The following is a 26,933-nucleotide window of genomic DNA, read 5'->3' as shown; positions in this document are numbered from 1 at the left end:
AAAGAAAATGTTCTGCAAGATGAATTTTCATTTATCAAGTAAAAAGAAACGCTGAAGTCTTCCTATAGGAAAATCTTTGTTTTCTCTCCTGATGCTGAAATCTAGGACAAATTAGCCGCATATGTCATGATGTGCCAGAAATATAAGTATTAAACTCTATTGAAATGAAAAGAATTTTAGAACCATGGAGATTGTCTGAGTACCAAGTTTTTGTGAGAGACCTGGATCGGAGCCCAGCCCGACTCTTCCCAGCCATGTCACTCTAGGCAGTGGGTCATCCCGGATTCACAGGAGGAAGGATGATAGTACCCTCCTCAAAGGATTCTTTTCTCCTCCTGGTGCTGTGCATTGAATTTAGGGTCTCAGTTGTGCTAGGCAGGTCCTCTGCCACTGAGCCATACTTCAGTGGATTCTTAAGCACTATATAAAATACTGCAAATGAAGAACTTAGCTTCTTTCCTAATACATTTAAAACCCTTGATAAATGTCGGCAATGAAATATTCATCACACAGGAGAAAATGACAGTGAATTACAGTGCCACCCTGCATTCCGATGGTAATACAGAACTACCTTGGTCTAGGTAAAGTACAGACAGTACTAACATTATTAAATTATGGGCTAAAACATACACCCAAGCTAAATTACTCATAGCCAATAATTTTTCCCTTGGGCTCCTCCTTTAGGAAGAGCATCCTTAACCAGGTTCTTAGTGCATAGTTTATTGAATGTAGCTCAACATGAAGGATTCACTTAAAACTTGTTTTCTCTTAGTTGTCTTGATATAAAAGTGACAGACTTTAAAAGTTATCCCCAAAAAACTTAGTTCCTTTGATTAATAATCACCATAATTTGATCCCAGGGTTTTTTACTTGAAGGAACTAAATTTACAGATGTCTTTAGTGTGTAAAGCAGATGTCTTTTTATTTTAGGTTTCAGTTCTGCCATTTAATTGGTATATCTTTGGAAAATCACTTTACCTTTTATAAACTTTAGTAGAGTGTGTTGGTTGTAGAAATGAACTTATATCTTCAACGTAAGCAGTTATTGAGGACACCGTGAAATAATGTCTGACTGATGCCTGGGGTATAGTAAGCAGAAAGTAAGCAAGAATAGTCACTGTTTATTGGCCAGTACTGCCCCACACCATCATGACCTCTGTGCCTTAGTTTCTCTAGCTGCTGATAGGACAACCTTGAGGACAGACGGAATGTGATTTGAGTGTCTTACCGCTTGCTTTATAGCTGGCTCCTGTACTACCAAGAAGATGTTTTCTATCATCAGTGTGTATTGGAAGAAGGCCTCTACGTTGACCTTACTTCCTGTGGCTGCCCGTCGGCTAGAGTCAGAGCTCTCAAGCCCATTGACTATGTGAGTAATCTGCTTGAACTCGTGGTTATGAGACATGGCTGTGTAAGGACCTGGGACGCGTGCATTAGGGCAAGGGTTTGAGTCCAGTTGCGCCACTTCCTGGCTCTGTAACTCCAGGCAAAATTCATTGTTTCTCTGAACTTGAGCATGCGTGTCTGCAAAGGAGGCAGCAGTGATTGTATCTCCTTCCCAGGATTCTTAAAGTCATAAGTACAATAATATACATGAAAGGCATAGCTCTTTGAAGAATAGTTTATGACGTGACATTAGAAGAAATATTACAATGGGAAATGCCAAACTATCAAAACAGGAGTAGTTTAATTATTTGTTGTTAGGAAATTGAGGTTCACTCATTAAATCCAGCCAAGGTGATCTGTAGGAATGCAATCTCCAAGCATTAGAGTAATGTAGACTTGTGCTTAAATCTGTTTGGTACCTTTCCTCAGCTTGATTGGAATTGGCAATTTCTCATGTGTTAACTATTAACAAGAACAATAAAATTGACTCTATAAAGCCACTGAAGTATTAAATGAGATGGTCAAATTGTTATAGCTGCTTAATTATAAAAAAGGATAGCATGGTTACCTTTACATTGTAATTGGTACCTTTACATTGTAATTGAGTCATAGGATAATTTGCTACTCAGGTTTCCAGGGTACATCAAAACATGGAGCACCATTGGCGTTGACTTTAAACTTGGATTTGGGAAGCTGGAACTTTATTGTCTATTCTGTTCACAATTATCTGTGTTCTCATGGAGGCCCATGCTTGTAGAATAAATAAATCCTTTGCCACAGATGCCTTCAGAAATTTAAGCATCAGAAAACCAGAATCAGCATTCTGGGCTATCAGGTCTAGGCTTCTGTTCTCTAGAGTCTGTGAACAGAAGTGGTGAGAGTCCAGGATACTTCAAGGTCCTTATTAAGATGTATCTCTAAGGACATGTCTAGTCAAAGCTTGAGACATACACAGAGCTGGTGAAGAGCCCTAGATAATAGTGGGAGTGACAGACCTTCCGGCCAGAGCTGACTCCAGGATAATGCCCTTACTCAGCTCCTTTGATCTGAACCTTAGCTGAGTCATCTTGTTTCACTAGGCATTCCTGGAGAGAGTATTCTTGGTACCAGGCTAAGAATAGCATCTTGGCTGAGGAATGAGAATAGAAATAGACTTCTTGATGTCTCTCACTTGTCCAGTGGACACTACTTCAAAAGAATAAGTGGCTCCTAATGCTTTCTGTCTGCCACAGAAATGGTAAGAGTCACAGATACAAAAAACTGTGATATGGTCTTGATGGCATTGAAAAGGCACTGGAAAGCCACCCACATTTACAGGGAAAGGGATTTTATGTGGAAAGGAAATCCCATTGGTCACATCAATAGAGATAATGCTTGGTGTTAATTAACTCAAAAGACAAAAGATGTCCTAAATATGCAAGTACTTTATTAAAAAGGTTTTTTGCAAGATTAATTTGGTGAACTAGATCAACTAAATTTTAGCTACTCTGTACAGAAGTAGATCCTAATGACTGGGAATGCTTAAAAGGTGTGTGCAGGACATTTTCTGCCTATCAGGAAGAACTTGGGAAAGCTGATTTAGTCACCAGAAGGCTAGTTTTGTTTTTTGTTTTTTGGTTTTTTTTTTGAGACAGGGTTTCTCTGTAGTTTTGCACCTTTCCTGGAACTCACTTTGTAGCCCATGTTGGCCTTGAACTTATAGAGATCCGCCTGCCTCTGCCTCCTGAGTGATGGGATTAAAGGCATGCGCCACCACCGCCCGGCTCAGAAGGCTAGTTTTTGATCATGCTATTTGGTGTAAAATATGTATGTCAAAATCAGTGTACCTAAGCTGCTGTTCCCTGAAAAGAAGCCATCTCTCCAGGTCCCAAGCACATACAATGTCTATGTCTCATTTCCCTGGACAGTCCTAGACCCTGACCCTCTGTTTCCCCAGCCCATCTGCTTTCTTTGTCCCTCCACTGTGGTCTTAGGATAATAGACCTTTTTATATATGTACCTATGCCACAGTCCAGTGTGATTCTAGATTCATTATAGAAAATGTTTCTGTCTGGCTGTGGTAAGTTTACGTGTAAGGTATTCCATTGGCTTTGCTTTGGATGATGAGCGCTGCAGCTTGCAAGGGTATTGACTGCAGTTTCATAGACATATTAAGACTTAGTGCTTGGTACTGTAATGGTATGACACTGAAGAGCATCTTCATACGGGATCAGCATGTCCTACAAATGACAGTTTTATCCAAGCTCACTTCTGTCTGTAAAGATGGATGTTACAGTCTCGAGGTCCCGGGGTATGTAATCTGTATGTAGTATTATAATAACTTCACAGTGAAAGGAACTTTCTCAACTTGTTTTCACTTTGGTTCCCACTAGTGTGGTCTAGGACAGTCTCTTAATTTATCTGGGTCTCAGTTAACACCTCAGAAAGAAACCGGATACAACAAGTATTTTTCAAACCTTTTAACAGCTTTTAGTTCTAGTGTAAATAAATTTACTAATAATAAATATAGCAGGCATGAAAAAGAATTCTGTCCATCCCTAGTTTTCACATGGTTAGAGGGAATACAGTGTATTAACTTTCACAGAAGCCCAGAATTGTAGTACTTTTTTTTTTTTTTTCAAATATTTTTTTGAACCAGGGTTTCTCTGTGTAGCTTTGGAGCCTTTCCTGGAACTTGAGCTATAGAGCAAGCTGGCCTTGAACCCAGAGAGATCCACCTGCCTCCATCTCCCCAGTGCTAGGATTAATGGCGTGTGCCACCATTGCCCGGCTAATCTTAGTACTTTTTAATACAGGTGTTTATAGATTTTTTTTTCATGTCTATCTCAGCATCCATAGAGCAGTTTAGTGACTTCCATTTCAGACTGAGCATTGATTGTAAATGTGTTACGTGTCTTGTTGGTGGGTGAGGTTGATTGGATCACCTTTGATGAGGGACATGACTGTTCTTGACAGTGGAGAACGGGAAAAAATAAAAACCAACCACAGAGTCACACAAGATGCTTGTGTCCAGATGGGGCATTGTGTGTCTGCTTCTGTCCCATTGCTGAAGCATTTTAAGACTAAGACTCACCAATGAGCTGGGAGAACTGGCTTTTCTCCTCCTCCCCCGGTATTGGTAAAGTTGACAAGATAATATTCAAACAGTCCACCATACCCATAGGAACTCAGGTTGTCTCTGTTGTCAGTTTTGGCAATGACACGGGGAAATTTAAAAATCCTCCGTATAGTCTTTGCTTTGCCCTCGTCACAGAGTCAGTTTCCCTTTTAAGAAGAAAAGGATGTTGGTATTTTTTAGTCAGCCTAGAGGAGTTTGGGTGACCTGTCAAATGAAGAGCATAGTACATGATAGAATATGGTCCTAATTCCCTCTTAGATTTCTTGTAAAAGTTACTGTGGGAAATCCATGGGTTTTAGGTCAGTATCTGAGAAAAGTTATGGCAGAGCAGGTGATATTGGAAAAGTGGTTTCATCCGGATCTTGAGGTGTAATTGTGTTCCTTAGTATACATTTCAAGCCACCTCAAGCCAGTTTCTCTGGGGTTGTTTCTCTGTGATGATGGTGTGCTTGGTTGATGTGCTTGGTGATGGGTACCAGATGTTTTCTAAGATGAAAGAGAGCAACTGTTAAGTTTAAAGAAGCTTAAACATTTTACTGAAACCATAGCCTTCTATATTTGGAAAGGGTTGTATTGGGTGCAAAAGAGTCACCTGATGACAGGAAGGCCATGCACGGTGGTTGTGGTATGTGTGCAGGCTCTGGGAATAGAAAGCACAACTGTAATTTGCAATTAGTAAATCAGGAGAAGAAAGTTGAAAGGATTTTCCGTTCTGCTTTGATTGGAGAGAAATGTTAAAAGTGATTGAATTCTTTGTAGAAATATTAAGAATATTGCCGAATACTGATGTTATTGAATATTCATTTTACATTTATCTATTTAACTTAATTACTGTGCACCTATCATGTACCCGATTTTTTAGTAAGCACTAAATAAAAGACGAGAGAGAATTAGATAATATAGTGACCTTGTGTCGTGAAATGCAGAAGGGCCTCTTCCTCCTTCACTGCGCCCTCAGAGTGTTTCCCAGATACCTGTCCGTGGCCACTTTCTCTCTTCCCCGAAGGTTTCTGTTGTGATAACTCCACTTCTCACCTCAGCCAGTGTAGCCAATTGTAGGTCTGTAGCATCGGCAGCAGTTTGTGGTCCCTAACACCTCCGTGAGGTTCCGAGTACATCCTTGGCGGAAGTCCTGTAGCCTCCCGTTCCCCTCTTAGATTTGTTCTTTCATCCCCCAGTTCTGTTGAAGCCCGTCGTCATTACCGTCCCTATCTGATAGTACTGCAATCTCCCGTTGACCGAACTACTTTGTGATTTCAAACACCTCATCTGCAGCTGAGTACTAGAGATTATACTATATTTATTTTTCTGTTCCCTCTCCTCCACTCATTTTCCTCCCTTTAACCAGCTCCAGTGATTTGCGCTCTCTTCCCGAGGCTACTGTGAAGCCCCGTTAACTTTCTCCCTCTGAGCTCTTCTTACTGCATTTTTTGTGCTACCTTCTGGGACAGTCCAGTCTCAGGTCTCCTTCACCAAGCTCTCCTCTTGCTCCCGGCCAGTGCCCTTTATGGTTTTCTCCATTTTGTGCAGTTTTGTGGAAACAAATGCATGTTTTGTTTCCTCTGCCTATGTCCTTTAAGATCTAAATTACATAACCAGAGGTGGCTTTACGTCTGAAGCATGTCTTAGTTTGCTTTTTATTACTGTTGCAAGACACCATGACCAAAAGCTACTTGGGGAGGAAAGAGTTTATTTCAACTTAAAACTCTCAGGTCGCACATTATTGAGGAGAATCAAGAAAGGAACCAAGGCAAGAACCTGGAGGCAGGAACTGAGGCAGAGGCCGTGGAGGAATGATGCTTACTGGCTTCCTCCTCATGGTGTTGCTCAGCCTTCCTTCTTATGTTCTGGACCCCATGTCTAAGGGGTGGCACCACACACGGTGGCCTAGGCCCTTCCATGTCAATGTTTGATCAAGGAAATGTCCTACAGACTTGACTACAGGCCAGTCCTATGAAGGTATCTTTTCAATTGCGGTTCCCTCTTCCCAGATGATTCTAGCTGTGTCGGTTGACCAAAAAACACAGGCATGCACACACTTTCACAGTAACAACAACAACAAAAAAAAACACTTATCATAAGACAATTTTTCTGCCCTAAATAGTCATTCTCTACACTGCTATTTTTTTGTTTGTTTTAGTTTTTGTTATTGTTGTTGTTGTTTTTTTTTTTTTTTTTTTTTTTTTTTGGTTTTTCGAGACAGGGTTTCTCTGTGTAGCTTTGCGCCTTTCCTGGAGCTCACTTGGTAGCCCAGGCTGGCCTCGAACTCACAGAGATCCGCCTGGCTCTGCCTCCCGAGTGCTGGGATTAAAGGCGTGCGCCACCAATGCCCGGCAAGCTGTTGTTGTTTTTAAATATCAGTACCATTAATCATAGTTACTGAACTGTAGTCACCATGGACAAGGTACAGATCATTAAGTTGGTTTTTAATTGTGTGACATTGGTAGTTTGAATGTAATTGACACCCATAATCTCACAGGGAATGGCATTATTAGGAGATGTGGCTTTGTTGGACTGTGGGTATGGCCTTGTTGGAGGACGTGTGTCACTCTGGCAGTAGACCTTGAGGTTTCCTATACTCAGGACATTGCCCAGTGTCTCAGTCGAGTTCCTGTTGCCTGCAAGATGTAGGACTCTCAGCTGCTCCTCCAGCACCATGTCTGCCTGCACGCTGCCATGCCCCCCACCATGATGATAATGGCCTGAACCTCTAGAACTGTAAGTTGCCCCCTCAATTAAACATTTCCTTTATAAGAGTTGCTGTGGTCATGGTGTCTCTTCACAGCAATAAAATCCCCAACTAAGACAGTGACCTATCATCTCCCTCTGCTTAGCCCATGGCCATGAAAGTCAGGACTCCATTTCTTTAATAATTGGGCAGATGATCCAGTCCTACCAAATATAAACAGGTCGTACCTGTATACAGTCCATTCTTGTTCCCCAGTTCATTACATAACAGAAACTGTACTTTGGGTTTGTCGTGGGCTTGGATCTCATCCTCTTGAAATGCTCCGTGTAGCTTTGAAAGTTGAAGGGTGATGGGCAAAGTCACTTGCCCTGCCATCTGTTGATGAAGCACTTCAAAGCTAAACAGACTATTTTAAGAATAGTGGGCAGGGACATGAGACTAGGACACCTGAGCAGTTACTGGCTCTTAGAGGAGGTGAGTGTGAGTTCCAGGCTGCCAGGCTGAGACAAGTCATTGTTGGCCCAGAGTCTTGTTGGGTAGCCTGTTGCTACATTACCATGGGAGCAGAAGTCTGCTCCTTGCTTCTCCAGTGTCTCCATGGTGACATGGCATCGGAGTTTGGCTTGGTGAAGTCAGATTCTTATCTGGACAACTATAAGCAGAAAAGTCAAGGAGACACGGTAACAAAAGCCTGTAGGAGATGCTGGAATGGAATTATGATTCTGATGACACATACGTCTTAAGTAGATTAGGAATTAAGACAAATTATTCTGTTTAGTACACAGTGTATGTAATATCACTAAATGTTATGGAGACAATTGGCTCTCACATTAAAAATAAAAAACAAAAAACAGTAACTAGAGTCTTTTACTCTAAAAGCAGCCTACAATTGGAAAGCAAAATTTGCGAATTAAAAGCAAATGCAGGAAATTCTTCCAGCAACACCAGAGCAGGATGGACATCTTTAGACATAGAAAGCAAGAATTAGAAGATAGAAAAAGGCAAACATGAGTTTAATGTCACTTGTTGTCATCTGTGTTGCTGTGAGTGAATACCGCAGGCTTGGTAATTTACAAAGAAAAACTACTTGGTTAGCTTATGAGTGAAGAACATGGGAAGTGCAAGATACGGCTGCCTCTGGTGAGATCCCTCTTGCTCGCCTCAGAGCTGCAGACTCCTCAGGCAGCCAGAGTGGGGGAGGGGGGTTGTGCACATTGGGTGAGGAACTGAGCTCCCTAGCTGTAACACTCTTCCTGGATTCAGTCCCCACTGCTATGGCCTCGTTTAACCTTAGTTACCTCCTGAAGGTCCCTCTTCCAAACACCCATACTGTGGTGAGTTTATTTTCTTTATACTTCATGACGAAGATTACATTTCAGTGTTGGTAGGGACTCAGAAACAGCACTGCCATGATGAATTACTAAAAATGTGGTCACTCAGCAGGAGTTCACTGTCTTGCAATCCTAGAGGACAGAAGTTTGAAATGGTCTCACTGGGGTAAAATTAAGGTGCAGATTGATTTTTTTCTGTAAATCTCTAGGTGAAAACATTTCTTTACCTCTTGTAGAGGCTACCAGCTTTCCTTCTCTCAGCCATGCTGGTCTCCGAAGTGCTTCTGCTTCCCGTGGCTTACCTCTGACCTGCCTTGCTTTAAGGACTTGGTGATTATACTTCGGATTACCTCAGTAATCCAGATTAAGATCCTTAAGTCATGTTTGTCAAGTCCCCCTGCTGTATTCACTGACTGCCGCATTAGGATGATGATGATATGTTTATGTTGTGGATGGTTAGGCATCAATTGCTCAGCCTACCACAGTAATCTACAAATTGAAAGAATAGGCTGGCAGTATTAACTTGGAAAGCTTTTGTGTACAGAATACAAGGAGAGCTCTTCAAAGGAAGTGAAAAAGTCAACAGAGGATATAAACCCACCATTTATAGACAAGGAGAACATGACTTAGGTCATGCAAAAGATTAAACCTCAAGGATGATCACAGGAATACAAATTGGAACAGTAATGAGGCGCTGTTACCTTACTTTAGATATAAGCACTTAAAATGTGACAACAGCAAAATGTGGTGTAACTGCAGAATTTTTGAAAATGTCGTTGGTGGACAGGAATTCACTGCCTTACCATCGTGGAGGCCTGCAAATTAATGTGATTATTCGAGTGCAGCTAGGGGAAGAAGTGCAGTTACAGTGGGGGCAGTATGAAGGTGTGTGTTGTAATACTGAGAGAGAAAACAGTAGCACATTCAAATACGAGAAAGTACACAGCATAGCGTTAGCAGCAGGCAGCTGTGCGCATGACCAGTGGAGTTCCAAACACCGCAGGCAGGAGAAGCAGCCCACCACTAGGAACTCCGAGTTTAAGTTTAGGTATACTCAAGACATTTCATTTACTTACATTTTTGATACAAAATTTTGTATATTGAACTCTCTCATGTTGGCCAAGCATTAAATACCAGAAATCTGGTACATGGAGGAAGGGGGGTGGGGGATTGCTACAAGTAATCTCTAATTTTAGTTAGCCTTTTACTAATTTTAAACAAATGAAATTTAGAAGAATATAAGGGTTTAAATGTGATATGTGATCACATTGAGTGGCTAAATGCTAACAGACTCTCTTAGAATTTTACTATTTCCTGTTATTCACGTCATCCAACTTGACATAATATTTAATAAATATTTCCCATTATCAAAAATTTTGTATATTTTTAAATACTTTATTATATGTTGCATTAAAAAATGAGACAAGTTTGATAGTTTCATATTCAAGGAAGTTTAAATACTAGTACCCTGATTTGATCATTGTACATTGTACATACAGTGAACCTAATAAATACGTACCTTATTTGCCAATGAAAGTTAGAAAAATACTAATGGAAAATCAAGATCATACCTTTTGGACCTTGGATGGATGGTCATGGTATTTGCTCTTTTTGAAGTGAAGTATAACTTATGTGAAAAGGGGGCTGCCTACATGGAATAGTGAAGCTTATTTTTCTAAGATAGTGCAGAGGGCTCTGTAGGAAGGGTGACTGTTGGTGTCTGTCTCGGCTAGCTCTTGGCTAGCCCTGACGCCACCGTTGACACTTACCTGAATGTACCCAAGTGTGTGGTTTTTCTCTAGGTCTCCACTTTCTGAGCTACTAAGGGTGAAGATGAAATGAGCTGGTGCTTCAGCCTGGTAGTGCAGTGCCGAGCGATGGGGTCATCCACAATTAGGACTTGCTAGGCTGAAGGTGTTAATAGACTTTTGTAGCCCAGAGGATATCATATTAGTCTTTTTAAAGGTTTATGAGCCTTCTGTTCGATCATCGTCATTTCATGTAGCTTTTCCCAGTAGCTTGGCATTGCTTTGGAAGTGACTGGTGTTTGGGCCACACGTTATATACAGTTCAGGTCACTAAGTCAGTTTGGTTGCGCTTCCCTGTACACTGGATCATTGGGCAAAGATTTGGGGAGCTTAAGTTGTTGTGCTGCACAGATAGAACTGTTCTCAGTGTCTAATACTTTCTAAGTAAAAAAATGCTATGTTTACAGCCTCACCAGTTAGTAAGCCTTGGGTTCCAGTCAGCACATTTTCCCTGGAAACAGTGATTTGAAAGCTAAAGAACTGACGTATGCAGTGTCAAAGTATGCCATATATTGGTTCTTAGGAAGTTAAAATTGGCACTGAGACTTAAGCTTCTCATACACTTACACTGAAGGTCTGACGATGTGACTGTAGTTCTTCTGGCAGAGTCCATGCACCTCGGTCTCAGCCTTCAGGTATACTGGGCAGAGGTGTGTTTGTATGTAGAAAGTTGGGATCTTCGATGTTCACCGTGCCTCAGGCAACCTCACACTTGCTGCCTGCTGGGGTTCGGCATCATAAAATGATTGGTACCCAGAACATTTTAGAGCAGTGGCAGAGGGATTAGGAATACTGCTTCAGGGGCCATGGACGCGGGCTCAGAAGCCAGCCCCTTCCCTCTGTGACCTGTGCCTTGACCCCTCAGCTGCAGAGTGTGGATGAAAATAGTACCAGCATCAAAGGTAAACCTTAGAGATTAAATGTGGATTCAGTTCCATATCCCTAATGTGAATGTAGTTTCGGATTTGGACTTTTTCACATTTAAAAAAGAATCTAGTTTTTATATATGGTGTTTAAGAAAACAGTCTGAGGATTCCAAAAAGCATTCTGTAACTAAACACATTTCTGTTTCCAGAATGAAATTTATGCATCAATACAAGTTGAGTAAATATTATAAATATACTTTGTTTATTCAGATTAAATTTGTTGCCAAATAAGTTAGGGAGAAAATTTGTTTTAGACCCTCATTATCATAGAAAGATGAATATATACTTATATATGATATATATCATATATATACATATATATACACTGAGTTAGATACTTAGAGCATTAATAACAAGCAGGCACTTATGAAGCAATGGTAAATATTACTGTTATTATCTCAACATATATTAATTGATGGGACAAGGAGGAACAGTGTTTTTTTTTTTCTAATTTAAATTTTCACTCAAATGAATTATTCAAACATTCTTTTTCTTTCATAACCTGCCCACACACTCCTCTTTGAAACTGTATCCTCTTTGCATGGCTTAGACTTGACCTGGCAGGAATGTCTTGTTACTGCTCACTCCCAAGAGGAACCTTTAGCCCCAAGTGGTTGGCTCTCTGCTAATTTAACATGGACCAGAGCCATGACATTTACAGAGCTCAATTTGTAATTAAATTCTTGTGGTTTCTATTGTTCTTATAAAATACAGATTCTTCTGTCATCTTCAGTGTTGAATACTTATTAACTTTTGTATCTTGCTATCTTCAAATTTGGGAAATGCATCAGCACATAGACGATTTTTAAAAATATTTCTTGAACACTCTTTCTGAATAATAGTCACCCCCATAATCTCATAATCATGTCCAGGTCAGCACCGTGTTGCCCTTCCAAATCTTCTAATGCTTTGAGTACACATGCGAATAAGTTTTAAGTATACACTTACCTATATTTATAAAGGAAACATTTAAATTGAAACAGTCTAAAACTTAATAACTCACACATAGACATGTCTGCTATATCAGATCTCTAGAAGAGGGATCTTTGAGTTTGGAAACAATGGGTGCTCTCAAGTGAAAAGTGTGCCAGGCTGGACTAGATGCTGCCCTTTGACTGTCAGAAGGGAAATGGGTCATTTCCCCACTTTGCGTTGTTGGTCATTTCTCTTATTTGGATAATGCTGCCAGGCTGTACTGTGCTGCCACTTGCTCTCCTTTAAAGTATCCTTTATTGATTCATATAAACTGTTACAAACCCTTTAAAACATTATCTCAGTTATTTGGTACATTTTCCCTCAACTTCCCTATATCATTTCAAATAGAGAAATCATTTTTGTGCCCTCAGACTTTCCATCTTCTTTAAGATAAAGGCGGTGGTGGCACATGCCTTTAATCCCAGCACTCAGGAGACAGAGCCAGGTGGATCTCTGTGAGTTCGAGGCCAGCCTGGTCTACAGAGCAAGATCCAGGACAGGCACTAAAACTACACGGAGAAACCCAGTCTTGAAAAAGAAAACAAACAAAAAAGATAAATTTCTGAGATATTAACTTGCTAGAGCTAACAGATTTGATGGCATTTGAGCTTAAAGGTAGCCTTTTCAAAAATGCCTTAGCGGGTATCTTTAAAAGTAGAAGGGCCCGGCAGTGGTGGTGCACACCTCTAATCCCAGCACTTAGGAGGCAGAGGCAGGTGGATCACAGTGAGTTCGAGGCCAGCCTGGTCCACAGAGTGAGTTCCAAGACAGCCAGGGCTGTTACACAGAGAAACCCTGTCTCAAAAAGCAAAAACAAAAGGACAAGGGACATAGACACTACCCCTGTTTTACTTAGAATAATGCATAGAATTTAAATTACATTCTCTCGTAGGCTTTTAACTTTTTTCTTGTGGGTTACAAATCTCACTACATAACTATCAAACTTGTACTGTCTTGTCACCTTTTGCATAAGAGACTTTCCTGGAGAGAGTTCCTAATGGTTGGTTCTGAACCCTTTCCAGGCTCCTTGCCTGTCTGTCTGCCCTTCTCTCTCAACCATAGCTCATCAAATAGATGTGTGGACAGAGGTCATCTGAAATGCTTCTTAAAAACCTTTAACATAAAGATATTGAAAAAGTCTCAACAGTCAATCCAGAAGTTTCTTTTGGACTTTAATTAGCTCATTTTTTAATCACTTTTATTACATCAACTATTGGAATACTTCTAATTTTTAGTTTGTAGATATCAGGGGAAGCAACCAGAGAATTGAGAACCTGGTGACTAGTGATGAATTTCTCCTCCTAAGTCAGTAAGTTGTGTTTGTGGAGGGAAGACCAATGCGTCTGGGTAGTAGTTCACTTTAAGTTTGTGGTCTCTGCACAGTAGGTGATTGCTGACTTCTGCTGTCTTCTGATACCTAGCTCTGCACAGTCTAATCCAGTGTGCTAGCCACATGGTTATTTAAGTTTAAATGTAATTAAATGGCTCTAGCTTATTGTCAGATGAACTACATTCTAAGTGTACAATAGCGACATACCTCTAGTAGAGCCATATTGGACAGGGCAGATATACACTACTTCTGTTGCTACAGAAAGTTGTGGAAAGAGTACAAGACTTGATTTCTAGGCCCTTGGGCTCATAAGGTAAGAATACTTATATATTCTCTGTGTCTAGCATTGAGGGGATTTTCTTTCCCCTTCCACATTAGCATGTCTGTTGGTGGTGTTTGGGCTTGTTCAGGCAGCCACGTCAATGAGACTACAGGAACTGAAGAATGCTGAGAACAGGAGAAAGAGTTCCCTGGGTAGTGCTCCCAAATGGGTTATCTAATACCCAGATAGCAGCCTTGAAATCATATTCATACAAGTAACATTATGCCGACCAAGCAGGTTATATTTCAGAAGTATAGTACATCCCTTTCAGTGAGACCCATCCCCTCATGGGCCAATCTAGCAGGAGGTTCTGAAGTAATATGGACCATGAGATTAAATTTCTTACTCTTCCCCTCAGCCATCCCTCTTGTCATCCCTCCTTCAGCCTTTCTGTTCATTAGAACTTTGTGTGGTTCCCATAAGCAAGTGCCTAGACCCCTATGCTGGTTGTTCACATTATTGTTTCTAAAGAGGAATATATATAGACCCACCTTATCTGCACTTTGTTGGCATTGACTCCTCAGCCCTCAGCCCGGATTCTCTCCTCATGTGACACACCAGGAAGACAGTTCTCACCAGGTCACCATCATATCCTCACTGGCCAGCCGACACAGCCTCACTGCTGTCTCCGACTCAGCAGCATTGTCTTGTAGTGTGAAGGGCTCTCTTCTCCTGGTCAGTCTGTCGTCCCTCCCCACCTGTCCCCACCTGTATATCAGTCGGTACAATGATAGTCTCCTCCTGGTCTCTTCTCTCAACTCGGGCTTTGGTTACCATACAGCTTCTGGGACTTTTCAAAGGCACCAGGACCTCTCTCTGCAGTCCATGTCAGAGTCTAGCATATGTCCCACGTCTCTCTCTCTCTCTCCCATTTATCCTTCTTCTAGTCTAGGATGAAGACTTCCAATTCTAATGATATGTTCCTAGGTCTTGTGCAAGGTTTTTCTACAGATTTACTTGTAGATAACAATAGGTACACCAGTACTTCCAGTTTTACTTTTCTTTTAAGATGTGTGTATACATGCACCTGTGTGGGCAATAGAAGCCAGCAGTTGAGTGAAGTACCTTCCTTTTATCGCTTTCCACCTTGTTGTTGAGACAAGGTCTCACCAAACTCAGAATTTACTGGTTGTCTAGACTGGTTGGGCACAACAAGCTCCAGTGATCTCTCTGTTCCCACTCTCCCAGCACCAGGGTTACGAGTGTGTGCTACCAGGCTCAGCTTTTGTGTGGGTGCCGGGGATTCAGATTCAGGTTCTTAGGATTGCACGGCAGATACGTTACCAGTTTAGCCGCCCCACACCCCACCCCACTCCACCTTTGCACGTCCCCTCCCAGTGTGTCCATTTGTTTGCCTTAGCATACCTACTTTATCACTATTCCAATTTTCCTGGTTTTGCCTTGTGTCTAAATCACACACACACACACACACCCCTCTCCACATCATGTCTGGTTCTCTTTCTGTTTAACTGCAAATATTCTACCAGTATATTGGCACTATTACTTCCTGTTTCTCTATTCTTTATTCATGCTGTTGCCAGGTAAATTTCTCGTGGTCATATTAAGAAAACCCCACAAAAACACATACATATGTAAATACATTAACAATAATTACCAATATGTTTCTGAATAAAATTATTACCAGGATTCAAAATAAAAAATCCGCAAAAGGCCCATCTAGTAAAAGCTTTTGTTCCTCTTGTGCCCTTTGCATTCTTAGACACAGTCTCAGAAAAGGCAGTATTTTTTTAGACAAAGCTTAATATATACAAGTACATGTTTATATGTATGAATTTTCCTTTTTCCATATGTCCTGTGACATATGCTATTTTATATCATCTCTCTTTCCTGACTCTACAGACTTTGTCTTGGTATTCTCTCAAGTGCTTCTCGTTCTTTCCACAGCTCCCTAGACTTCCTCTGAGTAATTGCCTTGTTTATTGAACCAGTCCCCTCTTGAGTTGGACATTTAAATGATTCCCATGCCTTTGCCATCCCAAACACCTCTGGGAGGGCTGACTCAAGTCATTTCCCTCCATTGCAAGTGTATATCCAGGTCACTTGGGAGTGAGCCAGTTGGTTTTGATGTTTTATTTCCTTAAAAATGTTTCAGTTGGCTTACAAAGTAGCAGGTGTCCCTGTGACATTTTCCCTGATGCTTAGTTTTAGTTGACCCTTCTCCAGATTCCTTCCGCCATCCTCCCCAAGCTCTTCCACCTCCAGTATTTCCCCTTTCACTTTACAGCACATGTGTTCTGGTACCATTCCTACCCTCCGCTTTGAAGCCTTTTTTCCTCTTGAAGCTAAGAGCCTATGTTTACTTATATTTGACCAGCCACAGTTCTGGCTGCTTGGATACTGCTTCCTTTATATCCAGCTGCTTCATCACAGTCTTAGTCCTTGACTCTGCCTTGGCAGTCAATCTGTTCATTCCCATCAGCACAGAGGGACATGTGACATCTTAGTACATGAAGACAGCCCGTGAGCACATCAACACCTTCTCTGTGGGACTTGTGTTCTTGATGGTTGGTTCTGCTGACTACTCCTCTAACTACACCCAAGCATGTCTGTGTACCCCCCCACCCCCGTACACCCAAGCATGTCTGCTTTGCACAAAGCACCTTCCCTCAATCTTCTCCCCCCCCCCCTCAATTTGTTGCATCTGTTCAGTCGTGAGCCATCATATTCCATGCCTTGTCATCGAGTCTTCTTCCTGCTTTTCTTGAGTACTCTCACGGGCCCTGTTTTTTTTATTTTGTACCATATGTTGCACTATACTGTTACTATAATTCTTCTACCTTATCTGCTAGTTAATAATGCCTCAAACACAGGGGTGTGGTCTTGTTTTGGTATCTAATTTCTCAAGTCTCTCAGCTATCATGCATATACTAATAAGAAAAAAGAATAGCATTGCTTTTATTGTCCTACATGAATTATTTTTGGTGAGCAAGTTGCCTCTGTGTGCACATTCTAGCTATGTTTTAAATGAAGAGTGCCCTTTCTCTTGAGGATGTATTTGAGACTAGGTTTCTTTCAGGTGTGCCCATGCCTGGGATGATGCTTTTTCTCTTTTTGTATGTGTTAGGTTTTTGAAGAACCTTCTGTCAGCCTTTTTGCCCTGGAACACTGTGAGGGAAGAGAGTTACATCTTGAAGATGCTGTGAATTCTGTTTTGAACAAGGACCTGCACTTCTATACCCAGTCTGTGTGGATAAAGAGTGGACTGTGAGTATGGGAGAGGGGCTCAGTCTGGCTCAGTCAGTGGATCAGGATAGAGCTGCTCGGGTGCCGTCTCCCCACCCCTGCTGCATGAGCCCACTGGTGCTCCAGTTCCTGTTACTCTTGATAGAGTGGTAGCTTCTGTCTGAAAAGGAGAAGGTGGAGCCATGCCCAATAAATGATGCTGTGCGGTGATCTGGGACAAAGAACCCTTCGGGGAGGAGGGCTGGTACCCCAGAGACATTGATCATAAAGCAGTTCCACCAAGTAGCTTTCCTTACTTAAACTTCATTTCCCTTTCAGGGGAAATTTTATGAAATCATCAATTTTGACTGTGAATAGCACTCACTGCCTGTGTAAGGCAAGTGACTATTTAAAAGACTAAGATGGTTTGATTTTACTCCCACCTTGTTTATCTGCAAGCAGTCCCTACTGGCACGCTCATTTTCATATGGACCACACTGGTTGATGCATGCTACCTACCAACGTTTCTGTTCATTTCTGTTACCAGTCATAGAGTGGAGCTGGGTTGCACAGGCCTTGTGTGTTTACACTTTGGGAAGCAGTCTTTAAAAAGCATTGTTATTAATGTACAAATTAGGCAGTACTTGAGCATCTGTGTTTAACAGAGATGGTTGAGAGGCCTGTAGCTGAAGCTTTGTTTCCCGGGGAACAAATCTCCTGTACATCCCTGAGAGTATGGCATAGGAGCCAGCTCCTGCTCTTATGCTGCTGGATTTTCACCCAAAACTCAACTATGAAAACATGCATAGGTGTCAATAGTTAATATAAAAATGGCTTTTTATTGCTTATGGCTTTTAAATTGTGTGGTAATTAACTGTTTAAATATATGGGGTGATCAATAAGAAAGTCAAGATGATAAATAGAAAATTAGGTCAACTATTACAAAATGGCTTTTACATAATACACATGTACAACAATTTAAATTTTCGTTTGAAAAGTATTTCTTATGGTTTGGTCTTTATTAAAATTAATTGGTTTGCTGTCTTAGCATAGGATTCCAGAATATTCCTTTCTAGTAAACTAGTAGCACTTGAGGTGCATTTCAAAACCCTCTATAAGATTTTCAGGTTTTTTTTTACATATCTTAAGTTAAACTGATATTTGATACACTGCCAGAGTGCTCGCCTTCCTGTTTTTATTCCTTTCTAATAATGTGTGTTATTTCATCTTGACAACTATATTCTTGGTAGCTTTTTATCTATCCACTATTCACAAGTCTCCCCAATAGAATTGCTGGGCAGATTCAAGGACAGTGGATCTGTGTAAAGCCCTTCCTGGGCTACAGTGGGTTTCCAGGATACCATTCATGTTGAACCACCTATTCCATGACAAGTTGTGCACTGTTGCATCTTGGATCCATGATGGTAATGGGATCCCATGTACCTTTTCCATGTGTGGGATTCATTTGTTAAACACTGGAGAGGTGGCTCAGCATCTCTGGGCATCATGACCTGCCTTTGCCTTTGCACATGGTTGATTGGATTTGTGCAGGCAGCTGTAACAGGTCAAGGGAGGCTGTCTATCCCACTACCTCAATATGCCCATAATTTGGCTAAGCCTGATCTGAGTTGTGGGAAAAAGAGACTTTTCCTCACAGCAGTCAGTTTGAGTCAAGAGTCTACTCAAGCTTTTTGGACTGAATAAATCAGGCTTTCCTCAGTTCCTCCCTCCTGCCTACAACTTTTACGTAGGAATTGGTGTCTTTTCCTGCACTAGCCAATGCCCCTCTGTGAGATAAAGAAATTTTCTGTAAAACTGAAAAACAGACGTCACTGCTATAGCAGCAGTGGCTTCCTGCCACTACAGCAAAATGACTGCGGCACTTAAACTCAGAAAAGGTTTGTTTGGTTCTGAAGGTTCTAGTCTGAGATCAGAATGCTTCAGGCCTTTGCGTAGCATACCAGGATAGGAATGTGACTTGGAGAACACCATGAGCCAAGAAGCAAAAGGAAGGGACCAGGGTAACAATGTCCCTTCAAGGACCTCCCACCAGGTGCCACATCCTGAAGGTTCAGCTACATCCCAAGTAGTTGCAGACTATATCCTGCAGACCAGGTGCTTCACATGGGACCTTAGGGGACGCTAGTCCACACCACAAGCCTTGAGAGAACCTGTTTTGGGGAACACTCCCCCCTGATGCACAGGCATACTTTCCTGCTACTGGTGCTCTCTACCTCATCTCCTAGGTTATAGGCTGATGGAGTGTTGGATAGCACATACTGCACTTCCAGAGTACTGTGTCTGAAGCAAGCCTCATCCTCCACACTGTCTTCAAAGTGTCTCCGAGACCTTGAGTCTCCCTTAAAATTTTGGGTCCTTCTGGCAGGTCTAGTGTTTAGTCACCCCGTTTGGCAACTAGTGAACACAGGGCTCAGAAAACTGTCAAGGACCAGAGCATGCTTTTAGTTGTGGGCCTTCTGTCTCACACTTAGGAAACTGTCACCCTGGTTTAAAAGCAGCCACAGCCAGCATGGAAAGAAATAGACATGACCGTGCACAAGTAATGTCCTGGTTCTCACTCAAGGCCCTGAGCACTTTTACACAACCAGGGTTGAACACAACAGTGGTAGGGAAGATTTGCAAAGGAGCCATCTTTAAAGAGTAAACGGGAATAGCCGGGCGGTGGTCCACATGCCTTTAATCCCAGCACTCAGGAGGCAGAGACAGGCGGATCTCTGTGAGTTCCAGGCCAGCCTGGGCTACCAAGTGAATTCCAGGAAAGGCGCAAAGCTACACAGAGAAACCCTGTCTCAAAAAGAAAAAAAAAAAAGAGTAAACGGGAATCTCTGTGAGTAGCCCTTGGTGGCCTTGGGAAGTTGTGGGCAGAGTTGTAAAAGAAGAAATGTCTAGAGAGGTTTCAGCTGTCTGGAGAAGCTCCAGCGTATGTGACAACCTGAGGGAAACAGAATGTTTCCTCCTGAGTAATAGTGGGAGGCCAAGATAATGTGTTTCGGTGTTAAAATGCTTTGAGATTTGCTCTATCAAAGGAGTAGAGAATTTCAGAGTTGAGGGAACCTCATTCATTTTGGAAGTGCAGGAGCCGGACACTTCATTCTGACTCCACATGTAGTCGCTATCTTCTAGGCCTCTACCAAGAAATGTGTGATTATATACATTTGAAATCTGCAGACCTCGAAGCTGTAAAGCAAAATGGTGTAACAGTTGTTTTTACTAAGAGGCTACTTTTGTTGTTTGCAATGTCCCACAGTTTTCTTTTTTGCTTTCTTGCAGATGGATAGCTTATGAAGGATCCAATTTCTTGGGAAGGCAAATCCTCCTTGTGCCTAATGAGATCCCAAACTGGACAGCATTCAGTGGGTGGAAAACGATTGGTTCCATCCGCCCTATGAAGCAGGTAAGAAGTAGAAAACTAACGTGTTAGCTTGATTTTCTGGCAGAACTGTCATAAACCACACTAAAATACTGACCACTTGGTCACTTATGTAACCAAGGGGGAGTTTTTATTCTTATGCAGGAATAATTTCTTACACATTTTAGCCAGTTCATAAAATTTTATTTACGGTCAATACTGGGTTTTAGTGTTAAATTCCAAGTTCCATCAGTCATACTTTTTCACAGAAGTTAAAAAACTGTAAATTCTGTAGTAGAAAAATGATCCTTAATTGCGAGTTTTACTTTCTTTGCATTTGGATTTTTTCTTTACGTAATCTTCAGGTTGAATCCTGGCAAGTTAATTAAAGTAGTATTTATCACACACCTACTGCTTGTCTTATGTTCCAAAGCTTCCCACTGTGCTAGGATACAATCTGTGTTCCTTGTGGGACCTGACTCCTCCTTGCCTCCCAAGCCTCATCTCCTCACTCACATGCACCCAACCTGGTAACATGGCTGTGTCCTCTGTGTAGAACGTTTTCTCATTCTTGCCAAACTAGTTCTTAACTCTTCTTCCAATACAATGTGCCAGTCCCTCCAGTCTAAATTAAAATCCTCAAAGACTTTGATCCTTTTTCTACAAGACATTGTATGTAGCTTATAACCACATCAATCCAGATGAATTGGGCTTGTTCTTACTGTTAGAAACCACTTTTGAGAGGTTGCAGTGCCTACTTTACTTATTGCTCTATCTCTAATACCTGTCACAATGGTGAGTAACTAAGGGCTCAGAACTGTTTGTTCAATAAAGGGATGAATATATAAGTGAATAGATGCTTAGTGTCCTCTAAGAAATGCTAGATACTAGCCCAACATTATCTGTCCCTTAGCTGCAGTTTTGGATTAAACATGCCCAATTCATTTGATCCCCAGCACCCACATTAAAAACCAGGCATGATGGTGCCCATAGGTAATTCCATCAAGAGGAAGTGGGGGCAGGAGAGTCTCCTAGCCAGCTTCCCTAGAGCAGTGAAGTTCCACGCAAGTGAAAAACCACCTCAAAAATAGACACCTGAAGGGCCATACCTAATATTGCCCCCTTTTTGGTCTGAGGATTTGGAGAGGTAAGACGTCTCTGGTGGTTGCTGCTCTGCTTCTCTGATCTTTCAGGTTATTACCCCAATACTTGACTCCTGGTTTTTATTGTTAAGACTAAATAGACCTGGTAATGTCACCAAGCCAAGCCAGGTGTGTAACGGGTAGCAGATGAGCTATCTGTCTCTGTTCTCTTTAGAACACTGCTTAACTTGATTCTGACAGTCTTTTAAGGTAGGAATTATCATTGAAAAATCAAGACTGATAAGGCAGTGGTTTGACAAAAGCAACCCAAGAGTTATAATCAAGATGTGAACCCAGACTCTTCTATGTGTAAGTTCTTAAGCACTTAGAAGATCAGCATTGTTGAGCTCTACCACGAACTCCAAGCAGTGAGTCTGTCTAGTAGATAAAGGTGCTCAGGCTGATTTGCTAACCTCAGTGTTAGATAATGAACCAAATTTTCTTGCCATGTCCTTCAATACTCTATGGTCCTGTGTCACTTCAAATCATAGCTGTTTGTAAGCAATGTGATTGTGACTGGTCACTTCATTTCTTAGTGCCTCAGGTTCCTCACTGGTAAAGTTATTGTTGTCACTGCGAATATTCAGTAGCATATGGACATACATTGGGCTTGTATTAAAACTGTGGTAACACACTTTGAAAGTACACTGTTACTAACCATGTTCCTTGAGAGCCGGAGTTGTTCTATTGAAGGACACCAAAACATTAGTGGTTTCTTGGTACACTAATGGTACAGGATGCTCCTCCCTCCCAGTCTATGGGATATTGGGTAATCCAACTAAATAGCCATAGGGAAAAAGAGAGTTTGGCTTTTAAAGACCACCTAGTAATAAGAATCCTATGCCCCCCCCCCCAAAAAAAAAAACAAGTAGTAGTCAGTGTGATATACTCTTATTTTGGCTTCTCATGCTGGGTTCTGACCAAAGGCCTCATACATGGTAAGCTTCTACCATTGAATTACATCCTCAATCATCTCATTTTTGAGTGGTTTCTCTCTACTAGACAAGGAGAACCATTTCCATTGTTCAGGGTCCCGTGATAAAGAATGGCTTAGAAGAACCTCTTAATTTTACAAGCAAGCTTTTTCTGCATAATTTTAACTAAAATATATCACTTTCCCTCCTTGCAGCCCTTTCCATTTCTAACTTCTTCCCCCTTGAATTTGTGACCTTTTATTTTTTGTTACACACACACTTAGCATGTCTTTTGGTATTGTCATCATTTGCTTTATTTTTCTGTGATGGTCTCCATCTGTTGCAAAGAGAAAGCTTCTTTGATGAGGAATGAGAGCTACACTTCTCTGTGTGTTTAAGTATTTAAAATGCAGTTAGGACTGTGCAGGCTTAGTATAGGAGTGAGAGCAGGTTCTCTTTTTAAGATCCAGGACCTACCTAGGTCTGGCTAGGTTTCTAGCACCCGGCATGGTTTCCTTCTTGTTGAGTGTGCTTTAAGTCCAATTAGAAAGATGTCGTTTATTGCCAAGATAGGATTGCCATTGTGGTACCTTTAGGGATAGCTGGTCATGCTGTGATTCACAGGCATCACAGCTGGGTAGGACTCTGATTGCTTCCCTCCCTTGGCAGCTTGCATAGCGTCTTCTGGTACTCCGAAAGCTGTCCTCGAGGAAGAAGCTTTCAGGTTAAATCCAGTCTGGATCTTTTGAGTTCTGTGCCCAAAGTATATGGTATCTTCAGCAACAGACTTACGTTTAACCTTTCAAATTTTTGATATTAATTTCAAAATAATGCTTTAGATTATTTTCCACATTGTTTAGTTAGGCCACAGCTTTGAAACTCAACAAAAGAATCCAGTTTTGACAACACTAGTTTTTTACTACATGTAACTTTGGTACAGGTATTACACTGCTATAGTTCATATCCTTGTTGAGGAACCAGGGAATAATTAAAACATGATCCACCTTTGAGGCTGGGAATCCAGAAGTCACTAAGATACTTACAGTGCATCTCAGTGATTCTAAGTGTAATTACAGGGGAGTCAGACTACAAATGGTAATAAGGGTAATTAGTACCTTGCTTGGTCTAATTGATTAAAACTGTGATGTTTAGTCCTAAAGTAATTGGAGTTCTGTCATCTGTGAAGGTCATACTGTTTCTTTACATGTGCAAAGGTAATGAACTATAAAAGTTCACTGAAGCTTCAAGAATTAATTGTTACTGTGGAAGACAACACTGAGTTGTGGGTATTTCAGTGCATTATTACAGTAATAATTATTGATGCCAGAGTTCTTAGAGTAAAAGCCTGGGAAATGGTAAAAGTGAGGATAGATTTGTTCAATGTACCATGTTCATAATAAATAAGGGATCCCACCACCCAGACTATCTTGGAGACAGGGTGTAGATTTAAATACAGGGCTAGAGGTATGTGTAATTAAGCAGTCCTTGTCAAGGCCCTGCTAAGGGTGGACTCATTGTTTAGGAGCAAGGCGGTCCTGCAAGGTGTTCTGGTGAGTTGTCAGAACTGGGTGATCTCTGGTTGAGAAACGGTTCCTCAGGGCTTCAGCTTTTCTGTTCTCTCGGCCTGAGATTCCTGGGGAAAGTTCAATTCTTTCAGGAAGCCAAAAGCTAAAGGGAGGGCCACACAGTTTTCTAAGATATCTTGTCCTACTAGGATGGTTATAAACATGAGTGTGGTAGCAATTCACTTTTTAAGACACTTGACAGGTAGACTTCTTGGTCACAGGCTTCTATGGCCTTTCTCCTTGGTAATTTAAATGCTTAGGTTCCTTAGAAATGCTAAACACAGTATTAATTTACCAAAGTGCAACCAGGTTGATGTGTTTTAAGTTTCAAAATTCAATATTCATTGTTGTCTTGCATAGAAACCATGAAAGTACTCTATCTAGGATGCCAGCTCCTACTGAGAGTGGGCTTTCTCTCTGGGACCTGAGGCCTTGGATTCAGGATGCTTCCTGTGGAGCTGCTTCCAGTGCCCTTGTACTATTTCATACTTACAGGGGGAGACAGTGCCACAGGCATAATTGTGTTTCTGTATAGGTCTCTGAGCCATCCTGCCAGAGACCTGGCTCCCTATCTGTGTGAACTTTATATAACTGGAGCCATGGATGTTTTCTCTCAAAGTTTCTGGTTATTCTGACAAAATTAGCAGCACAGAAAACTTTTAGCACATGCTTGATGTCTTCAAAAGCTAAGCAAATAATTAGCTATTTATTCTTAATGGCCTCAGATTTATTGTGTCATGTATTTTCCAGACAAAAGAGTGCCGTCTGATTTTTGAATGCAAAAGTAGTTATTTCTTTCTAAGATGAAGGGCCTTGCTGTCTGGGTTTTCAAGCCCTTGCTTACCAGCTGTTGACCATTTAATCAGTGCTCCAGTCTGTGCCTGATTACCATGCTTGTTCCTGTACTGTCACTAAGATCTATGGTGACGTTACCTGGCCTTTACTATCCCTCCCAGTATCTGAGATGTGATGAAACTCACCAAGTCCTTAATTGACCACTGCCCCAGCCTTGCTACACTGAGTTCTGGTGAACGCAACTATTACCTTTTACCCTCTCAGATGGGCACCTTGCAGAATGTTTAATAGACATTGCACAATTTAGGCTTTGTGCTCAAGAATTTATCAGTAGAAAATAATATGTGAATGAGTGAAACCGTATTTATTAAAAAGTACCTTCTCACTTCCCTACTTTGGAAAGATTGCTTTTCCAGTGTGGAAGTTTAAGGTTTTTGCCCCTTTAAATGGCTTTTTTTCTTTTTGTAGCCTGCAGTGTACATAAGAATAAGGAACCGAGCCCAGGATGAGTATTTGACAGTCACTGGGAACCTAGCTGATGCACGGACAATGTCCGTGTGCATCGCTCCCTACAGTGGGAAGGACACTCAGATCTGGCACTACTGTCGAGGACTCTTTAAATCCAAGGTAAAAGATCATGCTTTCCGATGCTGGCATTTGTGTTTAACTACAATACTGCCAGATCAGCTGGTGTGCTGAAAACATTGGATTCCTAGAAAAAGTTCATTGTATAATCATAAAAATGCTGTTAAGAACATGTATAAGCACTCAAACTGTACTTTCTAGATTAAAGGGAAAAAAGTCTTAAGAACCAAGGCTAACACATACCTAAATGATTCCTTCCACTGGAGCCACATCAGACAGTATGCTTTTGTGAAAAGGGTTCCTTATTTGACGACTCAGATAAAATCATTTGTCTCTGTGAGTCCAAGTATGTTAAAATCCTTTCTTTTCACATAGATATAGTGGAGTCATAGTAGAAGAAACTGTTATGAAAGATGCTTTAAAAATGAAATACAAGCTTTTCCCTCATTGTGCTTAATGCTCTGGGAACAGAGCACTAATTAAAAAAAACACTAGTGTTTTTGTTTTATCATCAGTACCTGCTTATTGTATCTGAATATCTTTGCTACAGTGTTTTGTTATTTTAAAATAGAAAAACCAAGCATCATAATATTTAAGCTAAGAGGGATTTAACATTCCAATTCTACAAACCTTTACCGAAGCAGGGCCTTTTAAAAATGTGTATTTCATTTTTGGTACTTATTCTTTCCCATCAGCCATTAAGACTTTTAAAGATAAATTATCACCCTAAGGAAAAGGTACCCTATTTATATTGGCAAATGAAGTATTTTTATTTCTTAACTGTTGTGTAGGCCAGTGATACATGTCTTGATGTGATTGGTGGTCGGGACACACCTGGAGCCAAGGTAGCCTTGTGGACTGAACATGGGCAGTTCAGGCAGAAGTGGAGACTGAACCGAAATGGAACTATCAGCTCATATCTCAGTGATGAACTTGTCCTGGATGTTAAAGGTAGGCCTCTGATAATAAAGTTGTGCTAAGAAGGAACTAATGAAATGAGTCACTTAGCCAGAGAACAACAAAATCCAACAATGAAGTCTAAATAGCTTTCCCAATTTCATTAGAATAGTAAAAATTTCACTTGCAACTTCATGAACTGGTGGAATTAGAAATTTGAAGCACCAAAATTTACAAAATAAAGGATGCCATCTGTTTCTTTCCCAGAACATCTTTTGTACTGAATTGTGATACTTTAAAGCCCTCGGTTAAAATTTATGGCAGTAGCTATTAATTCTACAAGTTCAGGGCCATTAATATTTACAGTTGTTGCTTTAGTTTCGTTAGCACAGCCACTGTTGCTGTAGAAACCAAAACAGTACCTGACACTTGGCTAGTTTGCTAGGCAGACTTTTGTATGGCATTGTTGGGCACTGTGCATCTACCGTCATATTTTCTAGCTTTACAGTTTGACAATAAGGTCCAATGTGAGGTGAATAATGGCTATGTTGTTCAAACTTTTCCATTTCAAAAAGGTTGTGAGATTGTGCAATTGCT

The 26,933-nt window shown here is 41.1% G+C and overlaps 1 protein-coding gene across 1 annotated transcript in view; it reads left to right on the top strand.

Annotated features, from left to right (window-relative positions):
- Crybg3 (crystallin beta-gamma domain containing 3) overlaps window positions 1-26,933 on the top strand; it is a 113,878-nt gene that overhangs the window by 85,502 nt on the left and 1,443 nt on the right. The window contains exons 17-21 of the mRNA XM_006981606.4: window positions 1,243-1,369; window positions 16,971-17,110; window positions 20,360-20,483; window positions 25,323-25,481; window positions 26,231-26,390. Of these exons, the coding sequence (XP_006981668.3) occupies window positions 1,243-1,369; window positions 16,971-17,110; window positions 20,360-20,483; window positions 25,323-25,481; window positions 26,231-26,390 (710 nt within the window). The remainder of the gene's footprint in view (window positions 1-1,242; window positions 1,370-16,970; window positions 17,111-20,359; window positions 20,484-25,322; window positions 25,482-26,230; window positions 26,391-26,933) is intronic.

This window comes from Peromyscus maniculatus, chromosome 12 (assembly GCF_049852395.1).
Source record: "Peromyscus maniculatus bairdii isolate BWxNUB_F1_BW_parent chromosome 12, HU_Pman_BW_mat_3.1, whole genome shotgun sequence".
Taxonomy (NCBI): Eukaryota; Metazoa; Chordata; class Mammalia; order Rodentia; family Cricetidae; genus Peromyscus; species Peromyscus maniculatus.
The sequence above is the reverse complement of the archived record's forward strand: the minus strand, read 5'-3'. Positions and strand labels throughout refer to the sequence as shown.